This window comes from Meles meles, chromosome 7 (genome assembly GCF_922984935.1).
Source record: "Meles meles chromosome 7, mMelMel3.1 paternal haplotype, whole genome shotgun sequence".
NCBI lineage: Eukaryota > Metazoa > Chordata > Mammalia > Carnivora > Mustelidae > Meles > Meles meles.
In genome coordinates this window covers 20049706-20069458 of record NC_060072.1, presented here as the reverse complement: position 1 = coordinate 20069458, position 19753 = coordinate 20049706, and the positions used below count along the sequence as shown (strand labels likewise).

General features: G+C 37.4%; 1 protein-coding gene across 2 annotated transcripts in view; it reads left to right on the top strand.

The window, feature by feature from the left end:
- The window catches only part of UTP20 (UTP20 small subunit processome component), a 97260-nt gene that overhangs the window by 66204 nt on the left and 11303 nt on the right, over nt 1-19753 (top strand). The window contains exons 39-52 of one of the 2 annotated variants that reach the window (XM_046011149.1): nt 1776-1915; nt 2127-2209; nt 4700-4992; nt 6024-6163; nt 6390-6546; nt 10678-10776; nt 11646-11813; nt 12792-12958; nt 13721-13862; nt 14898-15014; nt 16398-16568; nt 16805-16936; nt 17627-17737; nt 19641-19720. In XM_046011149.1, coding sequence (XP_045867105.1) covers nt 1776-1915; nt 2127-2209; nt 4700-4992; nt 6024-6163; nt 6390-6546; nt 10678-10776; nt 11646-11813; nt 12792-12958; nt 13721-13862; nt 14898-15014; nt 16398-16568; nt 16805-16936; nt 17627-17737; nt 19641-19720 — 2000 coding nt within the window. Of the gene's footprint in view, nt 1-1775; nt 1916-2126; nt 2210-4672; nt 4993-6023; nt 6164-6389; nt 6547-10677; nt 10777-11645; nt 11814-12791; nt 12959-13720; nt 13863-14897; nt 15015-16397; nt 16569-16804; nt 16937-17626; nt 17738-19640; nt 19721-19753 lie in introns of both variants that reach the window. The other variant, XM_046011148.1, reaches the window with a different exon arrangement.

Genomic DNA, 19753 nt, shown 5'->3' with positions numbered 1-19753 from the left:
GCCCCTCTCCCTGCTCTGCTTTCTCTCTCTCTTTCTCTCAAATAAAGAAAATCTTTTTTAAAAATAGCCAATTATCTTTTAGAGAGAACTTTCAAAATAAGGAAAGATCTTTTATATTTGCTTACATATTTGTGATTTCTGGTCCTTCCAGTTAATTATAATTTTCCAGTCATTCCTTTGGGTAGATCCAGACATATTCCTGTTTCATTTTACTCCTGACAGGAAGACCTCCTTCAGATTTTTTTTTTGTGGCACAGTTCTACCAGTGATGAGGTCTTTCAGTTCATATTTGTCTTTTCTCATTTTTGCTTTTATAGGTAATGTTTCTGGGTATGGAATTCTAGATTGACAGTTATTTTTTTTTTCTTTCTGTTCTTGAAAGAGAATTGCTCTACTGTCTTCTGGTTGATATCACGTCCAACAAAAAGTCATTCCTATCTTTATTCTTCTGAGTATAATGTATCTTTTGGGGGGGGGGCTGCCTTGAAATTTTTCTCTTTATCACTGGTTTTAAGCCATTTGATTACAATGTGCCTTGGTGTAGTTTTCTTCATGTTTCTTAGTGCTTGGGCTTTTGTTGAGCTTCTTGGAGCTACTGAGTTGTAGTGTTCTTCAAATTTGTAAATTTTTGGCCATTACTTTCTCAAGAATACTTTGGGTCCCCTTTTGGAGACCCCATTGTATATTAGGCCACTCAGAGTTGTTCCAAACACACTGAGGCTCTTTTTTTTTTTTTTTTCCCCCATTACTCTTTCTTCTGGGTTTCATTTTGTTTTACTTTTGTATCATTGTGTCTTCAGGTTCACTAATCTTTCCTTCTTCTGAGTCTAATCTGCTTTTAATCCCATGTAGTGTGTCTTCCCTCCCAGAACTGTCTTTTTCATTTCTAGACATTCAGTTTGGGCCTTTTTTATACCTTACTTCTTTCTCTTTAACATGTTCTTGCTTTCCTCTCCCTTCTTGATCTTATGGAATGTAATTTTATCATATGTCTTACTGCCTTTGTCTACTATTTGTCTATCATATGTGTCATTTTGGGGTCTATTTCAATTGGTTGATTTTTCTTCTCGTGAGAGGTATTTTTCTGCTTCTTGGTATGCCTGTGCAGCTTGCCTCTCTGTGTAGCTCTCTCTTCTCTGGTGCTCTGCCCTATGGACTCTAGCTGCCACAGCCTCAACTCTGTCTCCTTACATTAGGGAGACCACTGAGCCCTTTTTGAGTTTCCCCACTTGTGCTGTGATACTGTGAATTAGGGCAATTATAAGACATGCTTCATTTGTTACCTTCCTGTCAGGGAAGACTGAAGTGTGTTGTTTGATGTCCAGAGTCTGAAAACTGCTATTTCATATATTTTTGTCTACTTTTCTAGTTTAAGATAGGAGGGTAAGTCCAGTCCCTGTTCTCTATGATGGCATGAAAGAGATGTCTCCAGTGCAGTGTACTGTTGAATGTTGAGCTGTGCATTAAAGTTAACTTTAGTGTTTGTCAACTTTTACACATGAATTTACTTCATTTACAGTTTGTAGACTTGAATCCACCAGAGAGGTCTGAGTGGGAAAAAGCCCAAAGTGTATTAATATCCTTTAAAGTACAGTGTCATTCCTTTAATTGATAGTGCCTTTTCTTAGGGCTAGGGGGAAAATGGAGTATACTTTGGGCATTCCTTCCTTATAATTGCTGATCACTTACTGTCTAAGCTTTTTAATGTATGAAATTAGCTCTGTATTTTGTTGGCAAATGTTATTCTATGTTGATGATCTTGATTTGTTTTACAGCATGAAAATATAACCATTGCTGCCTCAGAAGTTATTGGAGCTATTTGCAGACATCTCTCTTGGTCAGCATATATATATTACTTGAAACATTTCATTCATGTTTTACAGACAGGACAGATCAATCAAAAGTTGGGTGTCAGGTATGTATGGTCAAACTTCTTATTTTTGTTTTGTTTTTAAAATATCAGCATTGTATTATTTCTTGAAGTGGTCTTGCTAATCTCAGTTTCCTTATAGCTTGTATTAATGAGGTTATGCTAATGTTTGTAGGTCTTCAGATGTTTCCTTTTAATCATCAAATGATGTTGTGAATCAAACAAACATTTCTGTGTACCTTCTTTTTTTTAACAGTTTGCTAGTAATAGTGTTAGAAGCATTCCACTTTGATCACAAAACTCTTGAAGAACAAGTAAGAAAAATCCAGAATGATGAAAGTAAGTTTTTAAAACTTCCTTACTGGGGCGCCTGGGTGGCTCAGTGGGTTTAAGCCTCTGCCTTCAGCTCGGGTCATGATCTCAGGGTCCTGGGATCGAGCCCCACGTCGGGCTCTCTGCTCAGCGGGGAGCCTGCTTCCTCCTCTCTCTCTGTCTGCCTCTCTGCTTACTCGTGGTCTCTGTCTGTCAAATAAATAAATAAATAAATCTTTAAAACTTCCTTACTAAATTTCCATTCTATTTTTGGATAACTGATGATGATGAATTAAAGTTGGCAAAATTCAGCTTACCACCTTTTTCTACAGTGACCAGTGAATGAGTCAGGAGGAAGTTAAAGCAGATGGTTTGAATATTTGTGTAAAAACTTATTGAAGAATAGAGAAGGCCAGTCTAAATTGTATGATTAAAAAAATGAGCTGTAGATTATTTATATAGAAACCCAGTTTTACCACCTGCATTATGGAAAGAACATTAAGCAATAGATCCAAAGAAAGTATAAGATGAGAATTAAAATTAGAGTAATAATTAATGAAATAGAAAGTAGATACAATAAGAAAAGTTTATCAAAGCTAAAAGTAGATATTTGAAAAGATTATAGATTGGCAAAGCTCTGTCAAAATTGGTCAGTGAAAAGTGAAAATAGAAGGCATAATAAACAACATTGGGAATTTTCAAAGGTCATAGTTAAATGAAAAAGGTAAAATAATGTTATGATCTTTGTACTTATAAATTTGAATACTTGCATGAGACATACAAATTCTTAGAAAAATAAAATATAGGGGCACCTGGGTGGCTCAGTCATTAAGCGTCTGCCGTTGGTTCAGGTCATGATTCCAGAGTCCTGGGATCGAGCCCTCCACCTCTCCCACTCCCCCTGCTTGTGTTCCCTCTCTCACTGTCTCTCTCTCATTCTGTCAAATAAATAAATAATCTTAAAAACAAAAATACAAAATCTGGCTTTAGAAGAAATAGAAAATCTGGAGGTATCTCTAACCACTAAAGAAATTAACTCTGTAGTTAAAAACCATCTTCTAATGAAAATACCATGGTTACACTGTTTTATAGGGAGGTTCTACAAAAATTTAAGGAGTCGATAATTTCAACCTATGCCTGCCATTTTAGATGATTGATAGAGGAAGGTTCCACTAACTCATGAAGTTGGTGTAGTTGGTTAATGGAATTTAACATATTAGCATCCCAAAAACATGTGGTCATCTAAAGAGACACAAGGGAAATAGTTGATTAAATTCAGCATCTATTCATGATATCAGATGAGGACTAATTAGAAATTTCCTTAACCTGTTAAAAGAAAAGAATGAACACTTAAATGGAACAGTGAGCTAATTGTTTTTGCTAAAGACATTGAAATATTCTGGCCCTCAGTTTGCACTACTCCGGCATTCCTTCCTATTGAGAATTTTCTAATTCTGTGATTCATAGTAAAATTACTATAGAGCCACACTAATTAATAACAAAGACTGGCTTGAATTTGTAGGCACTATGTGTGTTTTAAACCACTAATGTACTAAAGCCCCTTAAGTTTTTCTTCACGCAGTGGAATCTACATTTTGTAATTTTGCATAAACAGAAACATTAAAAATTAAAATACTTTATTTTCTTAGCTATCTCTTTTCTTCTTAGATATGTTTGGAATATTTATTGAGCATCTACTATGACCTGGGCTTTTAAAGACATTGTCTTATTTGTTCTTATAAAAATCTTACAAGAATCATAGTTGGTAGTTACCCCATTATTTTTTATATGAAAAATTATAGTTCAGAAGTGTAAAGGAATATGGTAAGTATAAAGCTATATGGCCAGTAAACAAAATAAAGACTAATAGCTGCCATTTTTGAAAGTTAGTGAAGTGTCAGAAACATATTTTGGGTGCATTGTTGACTTTATCTCATTTAACCGTCACAGTAGTCTTGTAAGGTAGGTGCCATCTCCAGCTTGCTGATGAAGAATCCAAAGCCTACGCTGGCCACATGGCTTGTTAGCAGAGCCAAGCTTGGACTTGCTTCACTATACTGTACTGCCTAATTTTCTTTAATAAACTGAACCCTATAGTAAGGGACATTTCTGCATGAGAACTCTTGGCTGCCATTGTGATTTTCATGCTCGTGAGTATAGGTTTTTGTTTTTGGAAACCCTCAACCACAGTACTTTGGAAGCTTTTTTTTTTTTTTTTTTTTTTTTGTTAAGACCCCCGTGCTGGCCTAGCCTCCTGGCGTATTCCCAAAGTACCCTGCACTTGCTCTCCCACCCTCATAATTGTGAGTTTACTTGTCTCTATTTTTCATTAGGTTCCATATTGTTAGACATCAAAAAACCATAACCCTCTCATTTAGTGCTCTTTCCTCAGCACCTATCTTGCCTACCCATAGTGATGATTAGTTTTTATTAGATGTTGGTGGGAAAGACTATGTGACACAATTGTATTGTTTCCTTATTTGATTTAAGGTGACTTTTGTTGTTTACTAAACATAGACGCAATAGAAGTGATTGAGTTGCCAGAGCATGAAACCATGGAATTAGAGCAAGTGGATGAGGAAGAGAAGGAAAACAAATGTGAGAGTTTGTCAGACGACAGCAACAAAGAATTGCAAAATCCTGATCCAGCTGATTGTGAAGGGACATCAGCTAGAGAACCTGAGTGTATCACGGGGTCCAACTCTTTCCTTCCGCGGAATAAGGAAGAATTGGAGAGAACAATTAAAAATATCCAAGGAACCATAACTGGGGATATCCTACCCAGGCTACATAAATGCCTGGCATCCACGGTAATCATTCTGTTTGTGACGCAGGATGTCTGAGTGAACCCCCGGTGTTTGTGGGGCCCTATCAGGCTGAGGCTCCTAAACTATTATTGATTGATTTCAGCTTTGGGATTTTTCTTTTACCTCAGCATTTCACAACTTACCTTCCTTGATTTGTCTCATCATCTTTAGGTTCATCTCCTGCTGCAGCTAAGCAGCAGTGTTTCTTTGTTATGGTTTTCATAGACATATGCTTTCTATCTCCAAAGCAGTTATTAGATGGCTCTCATTTCCCAAAAAAAAGTGTTTTAAAAATTAGAATATGTTTCCCTTTACAACATTTTGGCCACTTTTCTGCTGTTCAAATTCATCTTCTTCCTGGTTAACAGGGATAACATTTAGCTGTGGATTCTCAATAAGTCAGAGCCTTTCCTTCTCAGTGTAAAACATGGATTGGCAAACTGTGGTCCATGGGCTAGTTGTAGATGAAGTTTTATTGGAACACAGTTACACTCATTGTTTTACATATTGGCTAATTCAGCTTTTGTGTTACCGCAGCAGAATTGAGGAGCTTCAGCAGAGACCATAAAGCCAAAAATGCTTACTTATTAGACTCTATACAGAAGTTTGCCAGCCCCTGGTATAAAATATTAAATAGATTATTTTGTATACTTTTAAATATTTCTTATTATTTGAGGCACTGTATTTCTTATATACCAAGAGTGTCACTCAAAGTCTGGAAAATTCCAATTGATACAGATTTCTTAAGATTTTTATTTATTTCATAGCAGTCTTAATCTACATCAGTGAAAATATGGCTTTACTTTTTTCTGGTTACTCCTTTGGAAAAAATTTTCTTATTCCTACTAGTTTTATAAATTTTAGATGGTTATTCTCAAATTGCATAATTTAGTTTGTTTTTTAAGACAGTAGTTGTGGAAATGTAATGAAATAAGATGTATCAAAAGAGCTTACTTTTCGAATGCAAGGTTGCATGTTTGCAGGTCCCTGATCCATTTATTTCTGTTTTAGTTTAACCTAAATTTTTCTTACAGACTAAAAGGGAAGAAGAACACAAGCTCATAAAATCCAAGGTTGTGAATGATGAGGAAGTAGTTCGAGTTCCTTTAGCTTTTGCCATGGTTAAACTAATGCAGTCCCTTCCACAGGAAGTTATGGAAGCTAATCTGCCAAGGTATATTGTGTGACATATTAGAAAAGTTCAGTGAAACTCAAAAATTGGTTCTTTCTTCCTGACTCTTGAATCTCTTTTGTGAGGAAGAGGAGAAGTACTGTCATAATTTGCCGTGATTTCAGATTTTAATTGGGAAATTTGGGTACTGAATAAGAGACAAAAGGATGGTTGTATTTTTATTCGCTTCTGTATTTTTACTAGTCCTTTTCAACTTTTCACTTTCTAGTATTTTGTTGAAAGTGTGTGCCCTCCTCAAGAACAGAGCACAGGAAATCAGAGACATTGCACGCAGCACTCTAGCAAAAATCATAGAAGATCTGGGTGTGCACTACCTACAATATATTTTAAAAGAATTACAGACTACCCTTGTCCGTGGATATCAGGTAAATTGTATTATGTGCCTTATATTCATTCAGGTTGGATTGAAATTCAAATATTTACAATTTGAATACTGTAAGTGGTAGTGCTTTGGGTCTATCTTCAGTAAAGTTGATACACTGCGGTAGCAATCAAGAATATTCACAAGTTTCTAATTTTAAAAATCTATTTTTTAAGAAAACTATATTTGATTTTTATAGACACTTCTAGGCCTGGGTTATGTAACCTTTATTTCCCAAATCATTTGATATACCAAGTTTTGTATTTTTTGAGTTCTTAAAAATACTCTTGTTGAATCCGTGTCAAATGTATTAACAAAAATGTAAATAATAAAGTACATACACCAAAAAATAATAATAATACATTAAAAATTAATAAAGATAAAGAACATATACATTTGTTTCAGAGTTGAACCATATAAGTAATAAAAGTAATGGGATCTCTGTGGATTACAAAGCTCTTTGAGTAGTGACATGGCTGGTTGGTTACTCCCAAGTGTGGATCTTGGACAAGCACCATCAGCAACACCTGGGAGCTTGTTAGAAATGCACAATTTAGGGGCGCCTGGGTGGCTCAGTGGGTTAAAGCCTGTACCTTCGGCCAAGGTCATGATCCCAAGGTCCTGGGATGGAGCCCCGCATCAGGCTCTCTGCTTAGCAGGGAGCCTGCTTCTTTCTCTCTCTCTCTCTACCTGCCTCTCTGCCTACATGTGATCTCTGTCAAATAAATAAATAAAGTCTTTTAAAAAAAAATGCACAATTTAGAGCCCTACACCTGATCTATCTGCATTTCAGTAAGATCCCTGAGTGAGCTCAAGTTTGAGAAACACTGTAGCTTGTTCTTTTCACGTACACAGTCAAGACTCCTGGTAGTCAGCTTTACTTCTGTATCTGAATTTGCTCAAAGATAAACTTCCTGTTCTATAGGTTTTAAACCTAACACACTAAAAATATTAATCTCTCTTTGTATAATTTTTGATGGTCACTCTAGGAATTACCATATACATACATTCTTTTAATATTCTACTTAGAATTAGTATTTTATGACTTCGAGTGGAATATAGAAACCTTACCACCATATGGATCCCTTTACCCTTTTTTTTTTTTAATTTTATAGTTGTTTGTCTGTTATCTATATATTGAAAAGTTCATCGAGCAGTGGTCGAGTTATTGCTTATAATTGTCAAACATATTTTAAAGAGCTCAAGAGGAAAAAAATAGTCTATTAGCTTGCCCAGATATTTAACATTTCTGCTACTCTTCTTCATTTCTGAATTTCTAAGTTTCTTTCTGGTAGTCGTTTCCTTTCAAGCCTAAAGAACTTCTGTCATCAGTCTTGTAGGGCAGGTATGATGGCAGCAGGTGCTCTTAGTTTTCTGTCATTATTGACAATACTTTTCTTCGGCACTTTAAAAATGTTGTATCACTTCCTTCTGGCCTTTCTGATGAATAATCCTGTTATTCAAATCATTGTCCCCCTCTAAGTAATGCATCGTTTTCTCCTCTGGCTGCTTTTAAAGACTTTATCTTTGCCTTTATTTTCCAGTACTTTGATTATGATATATCTGAGTTTGCCCTATTTGAGATTTGCTGAGCTTCTTAACCAAATTTGGGATGTTTTGAGCCATTATTTCTCCATATACTTTTTCTGCACTGTACTCTGTCCTCTCCTGGAACTGCAATGAAATGAATATTAGACTTTCTATTTTTGTCCCATTGGTTCCTGAGGCCCTGTTCAAGTTTTTTATTTTTTTCAGTTCTTCCTGGTTTTTTGGTATAAATTTTTATTGATCTGTCTTCAAGTTCACTTACTCCTTCCTTTTTCATCTCCATCCTGCTGCTGGGCTCGCTCATCCAGTGAATTTCTTATTTTGGTTGTTGGGTTTTTAGTTTGAAAATTTACATTTAATTCTTTATATCTTCAGTTCTTTGCTAGCACTTTAGTTTTCCATTCATTTCAGTCCTCCAGGTAGAAAGCTAGGGCTTTATTGCTCCCACTCTGCCATGGGGACAAGCGGTGGTGAAACAGAGAGAGAAGAGCAGCTAGAGTTGGCCTGCTCTCAGCATGCATTTCCACTGAGGCAGAGGAAGGTCCCCTCCCTCAGAGTTGTGGCTCCTGCCAATTGCCATTTCTAATCCATTGCCACCACCACCACTGTAGGATTGTAGGGGGCTGGGGTGTGGAAGAACGGAAAAAAGAAAGGAAAAAACAAACAAACAGGGATTTCTGTCCTCTCTTAGAGCATTCTGTGTTCCTGCTCTTACTCATCAAGCCATGGGCTTCTCCTGGAGTTCCCTGCATCCTGGCATCCACTTCCATGTTAGCTGAGAGATACTTTTTTTTTTTTTTTTTTTCCAATTTATTTAACAGAGAGAGATCACAAGTAGGCAGAGAGGCAGGCAGAGAGAGAGAGGGAAGCAGGCTCCCTGCTGAGCAGAGAGCCTGATGCTGGGCTCAATCCCAGGACCCTGAGATCATGACCTGAACTGAAGGCGGAGGCTTAACCCACTGAGCCACCCAGGCGCCTCTAGCGGAGGGATACTGAACAGAAAACTGATAAAATACCCTGCAAGTTTGGTGGTGCTTGTGTTCTGGTGTTCTTCCCCAATAGCTATTCCATGCCCCCTTTCCAGGTGTTAAGAGCTGCTTTCAGTGGGAGAGACAGAGTAGTGTGTGCTTTCTCCATCTTACCTGGAGTCAGAGCCCCTGTCAGTATTCATTTTTATTCTTTTCATTTAGCCAGCATTTGTTTCATGGCTGCTTTATGTGACGTGCTGTGTTAGGCCTGAGCATAGAAGGATAAATACAGTATATCTCTGTCTTTTGGATTTATTCACATTTTAATGGAGCACCTGAGATATTTAAATGAGTAGCCCTTTTTTCTCTAACCACCTGTTTTTTAAGTCCATTCCATGATTTGTTAAAATAACTAAAATAGGGATGGGAGAACAACTAGTTTGAGTTTTAATGTTAATTGTGTAGACACTGTCAAAAGTGTATCCTTCAAATGTCGTTCTTCATCCCCCACAAAAGGACTTTTAAGTATAAAGCTTTCAGCAAACATTTTAAGTATAAAAGTAAATAAAGATCTCCAGTAGATATATATGAAATTTTGCCTTTAGAATCCAATCACAGGGTATCTGGCTATCTCAGTTAGAATAGCATGCAACTCTTGATCTGAGGGTTTAGTTTGAGCCCCACGTTGGGTATAGAGATTACTTAAAAAATAAAATAAAATCTGCATATGGATAACCAATTATGTACTGACAATCAATTATGTTTCCTTAGCCTTTGATCATTATCTGACACTGTCATTATTTTATAGCGTTAGAAGCAGCATAAAGAATGCAAAAAGTGGAGTGCCTGGGATCGAGTCCCGTGTTGGGCTCTCTGCTCAGCAGGGAGCCTGCTTTCCCTTCTCTCTCTGCCTGCCTCTCTGCCTACTTGTGATCTCTCTCTCTGTCAAATAAATAAATAAAATCTTAAAAAAAAAATTAATAATAATAAAGCACATGCCTTTAAAAAAAAAAAAGAAGAACGCAAAAAGCTTGAGAGGCAACATAACATAGTGATACAGAGCAGAGGCTCTGGCACCCGTCTATACGGTTTCAAATCCTGACTCTTACTCCCCATGCAACCTGTGGCAAGTTACTTTATCTCTCTGTGCCTCAGCTTCCCTCTCTGAAAAGTTATGATAATATAGCACCTACACCATAGATACAGTAAATGAGGATTAAAGGATTTAATACATCTATGCGGTGTTAGTACAACAGTATTAATAGCCAATAGCAAGCTCTTAGGCATGTTAGCTATGGTTACTGTTAAGGGCAAAAATGTGTTTCCTTCAGAACAGCTTTGGATTGCACTCAACATTAGCAAGCTCCTTAATTCACAAGTTGTTTTTTAAAGTTCAAGGCTTTTGTGCCTTTCTTTATAAATCAGTGGCCTGGTTTAGTCACAGTAGTAGAGCCCAAGCACAGTAATGTTCAAAATGATCATTTGGTTAAAGTCTTTTACATGGTGATAATTTGTCAAAGCTTCTCCCTACAGTAATGACAGATATTACTCTAAGTGCTCTCTGCAGTCTTAGATCTTACTTTTTTCTATTCATATTCTTACTGTGCATTTCATTTTAGGTCCATGTGCTGACTTTCACTGTTTACATGTTGCTTCAAGGCCTCACCAACAAGCTACACGTTGGGGATTTGGACTCTTGTTTAGATATAATGATAGAGGTAAGATTTAGTAAAAGGGAGTTTCACTGTTTTTTTAACTGGGCAAAGGACACAAAATCAGTTCACAAACTAAGAAATAATTATAGCCTTCAAAAATGAATATAATGTACTGTCTTATCTCTTAGATTAGCAGAGTTTTAAAAAGGTGATCAAGTGATGAGAGATGGCACTCTGCCATTACTAGTAGATCTTGAGTTTTGGTATAACATTTCTGGAAAGAATACTAATGTGTGTCAGAAGCTTTAAAATAAGCAAAATTTTCAACTACTTCCAAGAATCTGTTTTAAAGGAATAGTCAGAGATATATTTAGTCTGGGGTTTATATAAAAGTATAAAGCTTTACCTATAATAATGAAAAATAGAAAAATGAAAAATTAATAACAATCAATTTTTAAAATTAGATAATGTGATAATGTGGTGGGTGGGATTAAAAAGAGACTAAACTTGCCATACAGCCTTTGTTCGTTCATAAAAAAAAATGTAGATACTTAAAAACATTTTGAATTAAATGTATCAGTATTGATAATTAAGTTGCAAATATCATATGAGTTTTTTAAGGAGAAATTAAGCTACTCTTTGGTAATATCAAAGAAGCACCTATGTATTCTATAATTATATATATAAATCTATATAGTATTCTTCTTTTGTTTCCCCTTAGAAAAAACCCTTCAGGTGTCTCTGTATTTGCTCGTCTTTCAGTAATTGGTCCCTGAACTACCTTGAAAAAGTAAAATCTAATCGGAATTCCTACCATCTAATTTCAGTCCTGTCCAACTTGCTTTCCCCTGATCTAGATGTATCAGAGACTGCTTATGTTGACTTACCTTGCTGATTGCATATAATTGTCATTTGGCTTTTTTCTCTCAAAGATTTTTAACCATGAGTTGTTTGGTGCCATTGCTGAAGAGAAGGAAGTGAAGCAGATCCTCTCCAAAGTCATGGAGGCACGAAGAAGCAAGAGTTATGATTCTTACGAAATCCTGGGCAAGTTTGTAGGGAAAGATCAGGTTACAAAACTTATCCTTCCGTTAAAAGAGGTAAGGACTTGAATGTAATACAGGACATCCCCACGTTACATATCTTGAGTTCTTGGAAAGAGCCATGCAGGATAAACCTTAATGCTGGGTCTGACCACCAGGATTTCCTTTAGTGCTAAGGGCACCTGTACCATATAGCACTAGCTTGCAGCCCTAGTTGGGCATTGCTAACCAAGAACCAGACTCCTAGATGTAAACCATGAAATGCAGAAGCAAAAAAAATTGAAATGCAGGTGAATTTTATAGCTGGGTTAAGTCAGCAGCTAAGAACATAGCTTTTGTGAAGTCAGATTGCCACGAGGGAGGAAAGTGATGTTTGTTGAACATGTATTATGTTCTAAGCATTGTTTCATTATCACGTCTAATCCAGACAACCACTCTGAGATCAACAGTACTTCTTTCATCTAACAGATAAGAAAATGCAGGTTCAGAAAGGTAGAGAAGTCGTGGTAAAGGAGGAAAATAAGGATTTAGCTATAGATCTTTCTGTTCCAAAGCTCACATTCTCTGCACTGTTTTCATTCTGTCTCCTATTGGTCAGGGACTGTAGTTTGCTTACCTACGTAATGTTCTCTGTGCCTACCACATTCAGTAAATGTTAATAATTCCTTTTTTTTACAATATTATGTACTAAAACCAGCACTATTTAATGACATGAATTAACCATAATTCCAAATGTTTTGGTGTTAGAAAAACTCTGTAATTGTTTCTACAATGCATTAATCTTATCTAAACCTAGGAATGTTAAATATGTCTTAAGGATGAAAAAGAGTCAACAGAATACATAATTTTCCATGTATATTATCAAGTAAATAATACTTTGTATGTTCTGTTTGAAATTTTATTAAGAGTGTTTCTTTTTTAATTAGGAAAAAACCAAACGTATATTAAAAAGTAAATACATATTTTAAAAACTACCATCATAACAAATAAAAATGCAGTTCTGTTTTACCTTCGCAAATTTATGTTTGCCTCTAGATCTTACAAAATACTACGAGTTTAAAACTGGCCCGGAAAGTTCATGAAACCTTGCGCCGAATCATAGCAGGATTAATCGTAAATCAGGAGATGACGGCAGAATCCATTCTATTGCTCAGTTATGGTTTGGTCAGTGAAAATCTCCCCCTATTAACAGAAAAAGAAAAGTAAGTTTGAAGTAAAAACAAAAACAAAAAAACTATCCTTAGGTGCTTGCTTCTGATAAGCCATTCAGTTCTTACTCGTAAGTGGATTAATTTAATAATTTACCTTAGTAGTGTGTGTGTGAGTATATATATAATTTGCCTGAGTTATAAGATGGTACTACTTTGTGGTGTTTGGGCTAACATCCTTCCAACTGATAAATTTCACCTTGAGATTAGTTTTCCAGTAAAGGAATGAGTTAGCTGTGACAGCAGCCAGGTATTTTGGCACTTCTCTGAGACCATTTTTGTTTTATTTACTGAATCAAAGTTAGGATAGATTTTAAATATATACTGATTATATATTTATATATATATATATAAATACATACTCGTTAAACAGATTTTTAGACCTCAAAAGGTTTTAAAATACCTTCCTTTGGATTTTACTTCTGGGTTCTAAAAGAAACTCCTCGTCATATGTTTCAGAATTCAAACAGCATGTCCCCTTACTATTCATCTTAGTAAGGGGACATGTGTGTTCGTGTGTTAGTTAATGGGATACCTCTTAGTGTGTTTGTCAATCTGATACCTCTTTGTGAGGTTCTACAGCCTCGACGAACAATCTAAGAATCTCTCTGTTTCTTATGGTTAAAGGAGAGAAAATGCCCACAGTGAACATCACCTTACTTAGTGCTGGACTACAGTCACCAGGCAGGGCCACTGTAACTGCTTGGAATGCAGCATACAGTGTTCTTCTGCCTGTTTCTTCTTTGTGATTGACAGAAATCCAGCAGCTCCTGCACTAGATCCACGTCTCCCACCCGAGAGCTGTCTTCTGCTCCCCCCAACTCCAGTTCGAGGTGGGCAGAAAGCTGTTGTGAGCAGGAAAACCAACATGCACATATTTATTGAGTCCGGGCTTCGGGTAAGAATTAAAGTGCAATTTGCTACCCATAGTGGGTATGCTAAATTTCCAGTACTGCTCATTTCCACTGTAAACCCCTTTCCATAAGTAAATTATGAGTTTTTTAAAAGGTAAATTGGTCCATTTACCCTTTTCTCTCTTCCAGTACTTATTTTGATGATATAACTGTCTCAGAATTAATGATTCTGACCTAACATTTATTATAGGTTCACTATTGTTTTGTATGGGCAGCTCTAAATTTATTTTGAATTTTTTTTTAAAGCTGTGAGCTTCTAAAAACCATAAGAGACTATGGACTCTGAAAAACAACCTGAGGGTTTTGAAAGGTCAGGGGTGGGAGGTTGGGGGAACAGGTGGTGGGTAATAGGGAGGGCACGTTTTGCATGGAGCACTGGGTGTTGTGCAAAAACAATGAATACTGTTACGTTGAAAAAATAAATAAATTAAAAAAATAATAATAATTTGATCATTTATTTCCTTTTAGAAGCCTTCATTGGCTCCCAGTTTTCCTAAGAGTCCAGTCCTCCCTCTGAGCTATGAGGGCCTAGCCTCCTGTTGTACCACTGCAACACATCCCAACCACCCTGGCTTCTGTTCTGTAGTCCCCACACTCTTCCCACTCCAGGACTCACCATCTGCTCCTCCCTTTGCCGGGGTCCTCACAGAAGTCTCAAAGCACACCGCATTTACAGTTAATTATTTGTTAGTCTGCCTTCCTGACTGAGATCCATTATTCAGGGACCATGTTCATCTTGATCACTGCTGTGTCCTGTATACAGAGCCAGCACCTGAATCAAAGTAAATGCTGAGTAATCACTTGGTAAATGAACTTAGCATCTCAGCTCCACCCTGAACTCCCACTTTCCTCACTTAAAAGAGAGTCTCCCAGGCTCTTTCCCATTCCTTCAAAATTTCTGTCACATTAGACAGAAGCATCTTAATATTTTATGCTTGTCTCTCAAAATTATTTCACCTTTACCTAACTCAGTTGGTCTTGTGAGCAACTGGTGTGAAATATCGTTTTAAATCTTTTAGCTGCTACATCTGAGTCTGAAGACTTCCAAGATCAAGTCTTCAAGTGAACCTATTCTGGAAATGTTGGATCCTTTTGTCTCTCTCCTCATAGACTGCCTGGTTTCTATGGATGTGAAGGTGAGTTCTGTTCCTTCACAAGAGCTGTGTCATGCAAAATATCCAGAACTTCAAGGCTTGTTCTTTACAAGATGATTTAGTTTTTAAGTGGATTTATGATATTATCAATTCCCTCTGTTCCCTGCATTACATTGCTTTTCAGTATAATAATCCCATGTATTTGGAGAGCCTTTAGCAGTTTTACAAGCCCTGGAACATCCATTACTTATTTCATTTGATCCTCACAACAGTGTTATGAGGGTGAGTAGTATGGTTCCATGTCAGCTGTAATCATCTTTATCATCCTTGATACTACTGCCCCCCCACTGGTATGAATCCTCATAATGACCCATGAGTTGCATATTATTAATGCTTCTGTTTTATCAAAGAGAAAACTAGGTCTTGGGCTAAGTGACTTGGCCCGGATCACAGATCTCGTATATGAGCCTCAGTCTGTCAGACTCCAGAACCTACACTTCTCCCATGTCCCGATTTCCTCTCTTAGAAGGTGCCAGGAGGTTAAGTAATATCTCTGTGGTCAAATAGGTAATAAACTGCAGAGCTTGGGATATGATCCCTGGCCTTTCCGACTCCCAAGACCTTTCCTTTGTCGTCATCTAATTCAGTCCAAAAAGACCATTACAGCAACCAGACAGCATGGGTCTGTTAGGTAGAGCTGAACTAGGCAATCTCTAAGGTTTAGCCCAGAGGTTCAGGGGTTCTCATGTGGTTGCTTGGTTCCAGCATATGTTTTTCATACCTTTTGCACAGCACTTAACTATATTAAAGTCTATAATGTATTGTTCCCATGCTTAGTTTCTGAGCCAGCTGTCTGTTCCTTAAATAGAGGGATGTTGTGGGGTGCCTGTCTCAGTTGGTAGAGCATGCAACTCTTGATCTGAAGGTCGTGAGTTCAAGCCCCACACTGGGCATGGAGCCTACTTAGTAAAATTAAAAAAAGAATGAAAATAGGGGGGTGGTGTTCTCTTTATCTTTGTACTTCTAATATTTAGAATGCCTTATATACATATGCTTAGAATGGATTAAAGTACCAGTCTAAAAAATAGAAGTCATTTATAATGTATTTTTCTGCACACAAAACAAAGGTGCTAAAATTGGCCAGCCCATCCAATCATTTACTTGTACAGGTTAAGAATACACTGACCACTTTTTCTTATTTGCTTGGGATATATCTTTACTTGCCATGGAGAAGCAGTAAGTTCTACCAGAGAGAAAAGGAAACCTCCCTCTTTCTTAAGCTTTTGGTACAGTTATTCCAGACTGAGCTGGGCAGAGTATTTTACTCTTTCAACTTGATCACTTTTAGAGCCTACATAGCCTTGGGTACTGGGTTATTGGATTTGGTCACTACACAGGTTGATTGGTTTTATTTTTGTTTTTCAGGTGATCACAGGTGCTTTACAATGCCTGATCTGGGTCTTGAGGTTCCCTCTGCCTTCCATAGAAACAAAAGCAGAACAGCTGACCAAACACCTTTTCCTTTTGCTGAAGAACTATGCAAAACTTGGAGCTGCCAAGGGCCAGAACTTCCACCTGGTGGTAAATTGTTTCAAGGTGAGGTGTTTTCAATTGTACTTAAAATAGCCAGGACCAGAATTAACATCAAAATTATGGTTTTCCCCATTGTCCTTTGTGGTCTTGGTCAGAATTTTTTCCAGATTAGTTTACTAAGGCCAGAGGGTTGGTATCCTGTGTAAAAAAGCACTGATGTTGTGTTAAATCCATACCATTTCAATGAATCTTCATTTGTAAGATGTCCTGGTTATTAACCTCAGTATTATAATTTGCAGTGTGTGACCATACTTGTGAAGAAAGTGAAATCTTACCAGATAACTGAAAAGCAGCTTCAAGTTCTACTAGCATATGCTGAGGAAGACATTTATGATACTTCAAGACAGGCCACTGCATTTGGTCTTCTGAAGGTACGGTGTCACCAGCATGTTGGATTTTATACTTTATGCATCTTAGGTTAGATACTTAGAATAATGTAGAACATAGTGTTTTGACTAGCTATAGATTTCCAAAATTAATTTGTAAACATTGTTATGATTTTGGTGGATTAATTGTAAGTTAATATATCTACTTATTAAGATGTTTGAACATAAACTCCCTATCAACACTTCCAGAGACTTCTATAAAGATATAGGAAAATATAGGTTAAAAAATACCATGCTTGTGGGGCGCCTGGGTGGCTCAGTTGGTTGAGCGTCTGCGTTCGGCTCAGGTCATGGTCCTGGGCTCCTGGGATCAAGCCCTGTATTGGGTTCCCTGCTCAGTGGGGAGCCTGCTTCTCCGTCTGCCTCTTGATTGCCACTCCCCTTGCTTGTGCTCTCTCACTCTGTCAAATAAGTGAATAAAATCTTAAAAAATAAAATACCATGCTTGTATTCATTGTGATGGACATTGGAGTTTTTCCTTTATTTTTTAATATTGTAAAATATATATAAAACTTAAAATTCACCATTTTAAACATTTTTAAGTGTATATTCTTTAGCTTTTGGCAATTGCCTTCATTATTTTTGAGGTTGCCTATGACTGCTTTACCATCAGGTCAGCTTACACCCATCTGCAGTAGAAGATGAAATGAGATGTCTTTTCCTTTTGTACCTTAGGCCATTTTATCAAGAAAGTTGTTGGTCCCGGAAATTGATGATGTCATGAGGAAAGTATCCAAGTTGGCAATTTCCGCACAAAGTGAACCTGTCAGAGTCCAGTGCAGACAGGTTTGTCGAGACACCTTATTCCCATGGGAAGGGTCAGGTCCTGTCTTCTCAGTTTGGTTTTTAGAGACATGTCAACATTGGCTGAATTCTGAAGATTATTTTGTGTCACATGGTTGTTACTTTATTCTAAGACTCAGGAACCCCTTTACTTATCAAGTATGAGGAACAACTCTGCTTTGTCTTAAGGGCATTTTCAGTTAACAAAGAGCACTTTGAGTTATAGCCCATCGCAAGTAGAATGTTTCAAATAGGTGAAGACGTTTTCCTTCTGCAGCATAGTAGCCTGCACCAAAGGTTTCTGTCCCTTGGTTCAGTCCATTAATTGTGCATATCACTGTGTGCCAGGTCTGCTGGAAAAGCAGTCAACAAAATTTTTGCCGTCTCTATCAATGAAATTTTTACAGTAGACAGCCACAAAGCAAAAATTCCACAGTTCTTTAATTACAGACCATCCTAAGTGCCAGGAGGGGAAAGCACTGTCATATTTCATCTTTTACAAGACACACCATTATTTATACACCTCAGAGAAAGAAAAAATCTATGACACAGTGTGAGATGCCATCAATTTCAAGACATAGCCCGATTTCAGAGATGTTAAAATGAGAAAAACTGTGCCTCTTAGAATTGAGAAAATATGGAGGAGCATATGATCAGGTTGAGGACTACCTTAGTGTTAGAATCAGGGCTTTCCTGAGAATTGGCCTGTAAGCCAAAATGTGAAGGAAGAATAAGGCTTAGCTTTCTAGGTAAAGGGGGTAGCCAGTGCCTGCAGAAGGTAAACCTCAAGGTCAGTAAGGGCCTCGCTTTTTGGAGGAGCTAAACAGAAGGAGCCAAGTCAGGCAGCACCTTACGGTCTTGTTGAAGATTTGAGGGCTTTATACTACTAGCAGAAAGCTATTGAAATCAAGGGAGGAGAGTGATGTGAGAAGATCTATTTTTATACATTTGTTCATCCATGATTATATGAGTGCATATCACATCTAGGACGTAGAAGTGTCTGAATTGGAAATAAAAACTCGGGGTTGAAGGAATCTGTGGGCTGCTGAGACAGCCACATTGGAAAGGGAGGAAGCAGGTCTCTAGAAAAAGTCTCCTTGAGTATTGTTAGGAAGAAGGAGGGCCAGCTGTTATTTATCAAGCTCTAGCTGTGTGTCCAGAACGTTACATACATGACTTCCATTTGTAGTTACCCTTCAGAAGAAATAATACCCCATTTTATGGCTGGGGGAAAGAAACAGGTCTTAAAAAGTATAATGATGTGCCTTAGCTTTTGTAGTTTATTAATAAAGGAGGCTGACTAGTATAATGGCTTGAAAACGGAGCCTTTGGATGCAAATAGACTAGGCATGGAATTCTGGCATTGTCAGATGAGCAAGTTAACTTGCTCTCTGTGCCATCATCCTTCTCAGCATCTGTAAAATGGGGTTACTTATCCGTTACCTTCTAAGGGAGTGATGACAGTTATTGAGAAACACTTAGTACAATGTTTGGCATATAGAAGAGGTTTAATAAATGAAATAGTTACTCTCGTCAGTATTAATATTATCCTCATCGTCATTCTTATTCATGGGGAAATACAGGGTTGAACCATAGTCCATACTGAATCCACCACAGCATGCCACCTATGGAAGAGAGGTGCTTCCTACAAGTGAGCGTAGATGTGGAGCCCAAAACAGCCGTGCCAGTGGTAGACCAGGACTTGAGTCTTAAGCAGGCATGTGGGGTGGGACCTGAGTAAGTCAGGTCAGAGAAGAAAGGAAAGTACATTGTTGACTCTGAAGGCAGGCTTCACCTGACTGATTACTCTTATGAAAAGCCTTTATAACTTACCAGTGTGTCTTAGGAAGCAGGAATCCTGGAGAGACAGGACCTAAATAATCATCTGTGTGACTTCTGTTCCTAGGTTTTTCTGAAATATATTCTTGACTATCCCTTGGGTGACAAATTGAGACCAAACTTGGAATTCGTGCTTGCTCAACTGAAGTAAGTTTAAGCCATAAACTACACAGGGGCAGA